Source organism: Dendrobium catenatum, unplaced genomic scaffold (assembly GCF_001605985.2).
Source record: "Dendrobium catenatum unplaced genomic scaffold, ASM160598v2 fragScaff_scaffold_1644, whole genome shotgun sequence".
In the NCBI taxonomy this organism is placed as follows: domain Eukaryota; kingdom Viridiplantae; phylum Streptophyta; class Magnoliopsida; order Asparagales; family Orchidaceae; genus Dendrobium; species Dendrobium catenatum.
The window spans coordinates 978,394-981,487 of NW_021320106.1; the positions used below are offsets into that span (position 1 = coordinate 978,394).

The 3,094-nt window shown below is 32.3% G+C and overlaps 1 protein-coding gene across 1 annotated transcript; it reads right to left on the reverse strand.

Moving 5' to 3' along the window:
• Positions 1 to 203: 203 nt before the first annotated feature.
• Positions 204 to 2,159, reverse strand: LOC110109451 (glucan endo-1,3-beta-glucosidase-like). Its single transcript, XM_020840521.1, has 4 exons — positions 2,087 to 2,159; positions 1,052 to 1,083; positions 311 to 548; positions 204 to 229 (listed from the first exon to the last, which is right to left on the reverse strand). Exons 1-4 carry the CDS (start codon positions 2,157 to 2,159, stop codon positions 204 to 206), a joined length of 369 nt encoding a protein of 122 aa, XP_020696180.1.
• Positions 2,160 to 3,094: the final 935 nt, after the last annotated feature.

The following is a 3,094-nucleotide window of genomic DNA, read 5'->3' on the forward strand; positions in this document are numbered from 1 at the left end:
TCGCGTTATTATCTTTCATAGGACATGCATGAAAGCAGAAAAAACCAGTTAAAACTTTATTTTATTTATCAGTGGTAACAGAGAAAGAATTCAAACATTGAAAATATTAGGAAATCAGTTAAAACTCAGATATCTTGATCTTCTCATAAAAATCTGACAACCCTTCTCAAATAAGCAAATCCGAAACTGCTCCAGCTGATTCTTTACGGGTAGATGCAAGTTCCTGATGCTGCAACAATATCAGAAAGAGATAATATTAGAAGAACACAACTAAAATAACACTTTCAAAATATAGAAATTTGATTCTTACAGGGATCTGATAAGAACAGCATTGCATCGCCACCGAAGTAGCAAGCATTGGGCTGAGAAGAATGAGCCTTGTAATATAGATTGAATACCACAGAAGCATGGCTTACTATATCATTTGGTTCATAGCATGATCCACCTGGTCGTATTGAGCTGCAATCAATCGTCGCGCATATGTAACCCATGTCGATCTGTAGATGCGTAAGATTCGCGCCTGGATATGCAATGCACCATCTCTTTGCCTGTAACATTGTTCAAAATTTCATAGTCATCACTATCAAAAAATAAGACCATCGCAACATTATTTTGAAGTTATTCTGATGGTTATAACCGCCTTTAAATTCTTTATAAAGGTTTTAAAACCGCTATACACACGCTATAGTTGCTATGCGCTGCAACAACATTCCGCAACGGTTATAACCGATTCGAACTACAGATTTGTAGCGGTCATAACTGCCACTAATATATTCAAGACAACTGATCTCCAGAATTGTGATGATTTAAGACTGCTGCTGCAGTATCCGGTCTATAACAGCGGTAATTAATTTGTTGTAAATAAATGTTGCGAAAATCTTACATTTTTAAAAGTATTTTGAACGTTTGTTTATATATACGTTATGTTATATATATACATTAACGCTTGTGATTTTGAGGATTTTCTCTTGTATTTGTTGAGAGACAAGAGGCATAAAAGAGAATTTTACAGGCAATTTTAATGGCGAAGGAAGATAAATAAACGACGTACCACATTCCGCTTCATTACTTCATGCAGAGAACCTGAGGAATAAAAGAAGATATTCAGACAGAATTTTAACGTTATCGCAGTAGAATTTTATATAGAGTTGCGATAATTGTTTGTCTGATCAAATAATTTAATCAGATTCTTTATAAAGCTGTGATTACATAGTTATCTTTTGGCACAATTTTAGCCATGCAAATGTGCAAGTAATAAATTTGAATTAAGAAAATATAATAAAATAATTGTATATGAATATTTGGGCCAATCAAAGCTAATTCATGAACACATTATGTACTAAAGTTTAAAATTCATTTAATTGATAGTTAAAGCTCCCAACAAGCAGATTAAGAGATAAGAGTAATAAGAGATATTTTCAATCATATATTTAAAAAAAAAAACAAATAATCAATTGTTATCACTATAAAAGTGTCATTTTTCAAAAAAAAGTTATGCTCAACACTATTGAACATTATTAATCGCTTAAGAGCTGCTTAATTTGCTAAAAAGAGAATGTTGAGTAAAATAGAATGTGGTGTAAAAGAAATGTAATGAATTTGAAATATTTTAAGTCGTTTGTATGAGTGTAAAATAAAAGCAGAAAACAATTTTTTTTCTTTGGCTTGAAGTAAAATGAATGCAATGGCTAGGGATGTCAAAATCGGGTCACAGGTCGGGTTAGGGTTCAACCAAGAACTGACCCGACACTTTTCGACCTGACCGGCCCAAACTTGACCCGTTTTTTTACTCGCCGTAGTCACGATGCATGCAACTCGACTCGAACGCGGGCACTGGGCAGCTCGACTAGAAATTATGGGTCACACGGGTCAATCCGGGTCATTCTCGGGTTTCCTGGACAATCCGAACCCGACCCGATTTTACAAATATGTTGAAATCTTGAATCCGAATCCGACCCATTTCTCAAACGGGTTGACTCTAACCCAGAATTTTTGGGTTGGTTTTTTGGATTGTTTCAAATATTGACACGCCTAGCAATGGCTGGTAGGGGTGGCAACAATTACAGAGAATGTTTAATGTAATAACCTACTACAGGAGACGATAATTCAAAAATAATGGCCATAGCAGCCACAACGTATAAGAGACGAGTCGAAGCCATATTTCCTCGTAAAATTCTTCTCTCACGTACAGTCGCAGAATCTCTATATGTGTGATGAACTCTGTCGTGTTTGCTTATATAATAAATTGTAAGGCTTTTATAGTGAAACTCTGTTGAGCGGCGAGGGGCTTTGGACGGTCGAGAGAGAACGACGGGGGGCAGTGACAAACTGACAGTAACTCTGCATTGCTACTGTCGGCCAAAAAAAGAATGCTGCTGAGTTAGGCGCATTTTACTTGCAGGAAAAATAAGAATTTGAGTTTTTTTTTTTAGTATATAAAATTTTTATTTTGCATTATTTTTTGCTTTAAATCAAATATTTTAAAATAAAAATACAGTACATTAATTAATTAGTTTAGATGAGAACAAATCAAGCACTTGAAATAAAATTGAAAATATAATGATATTAATCTGAACAATCTCTAAATCTTGCATGCTCGCACTTAAAATGAGTGCCTCCTATAATTTTGTATTCTAATTTTTTTTCAAAGATTTAATATATATTTTTTTTGTGCGGACCTTCATTAAAATTCAAAAATATGAGCCAGATGATATGTCATCAAAATTTTAGTTTGATGAAGCAAGAATCTTGATATATTGTTAAAATAAATGTAATTTTATAAAAAAAAAGCTTATTTTAAATTTAAATTAGTTTAAGAATTTCATTTAAAAAAAAAATAAAAAGGAATAAATACGGAACTTAATTATCTAGTTTTAATGGAAACCACAACTTGATTATCCAGCTTCTAACTAAAACTGGATTTTCCTTCTCCAAATTGGCAAATTCTATATTCTTAATTTTTTTATTTACTTCTCCGTTTTTTTAATTTCTAAGAAACCGGATTTTCAAATTCCGGTTTCTTTTAAAAAAGATTATAATATTAGAATAAACATTTTAATATAAATATAAATATAAACATTTTAATTCTAATAAA

What these genes read in the sequence shown, in the direction of transcription:
- LOC110109451 (XM_020840521.1), bottom strand. Translation starts at nt 2,159, where the DNA reads ATGGCTTCGACTCGTCTCTTATACGTTGTGGCTGCTATGGCCATTATT. An exon ending in AAGTAATGAAGCGGAATGTG is followed by an intron (nt 549 to 1,051) that starts GTACGTCGTTTA and finishes ACAATGTTACAG; the next exon opens with GCAAAGAGATGGTGCATTGC. An exon ending in GCTGTTCTTATCAGATCCCT is followed by an intron (nt 230 to 310) that starts GTAAGAATCAAA and finishes ATATTGTTGCAG; the next exon opens with CATCAGGAACTTGCATCTAC.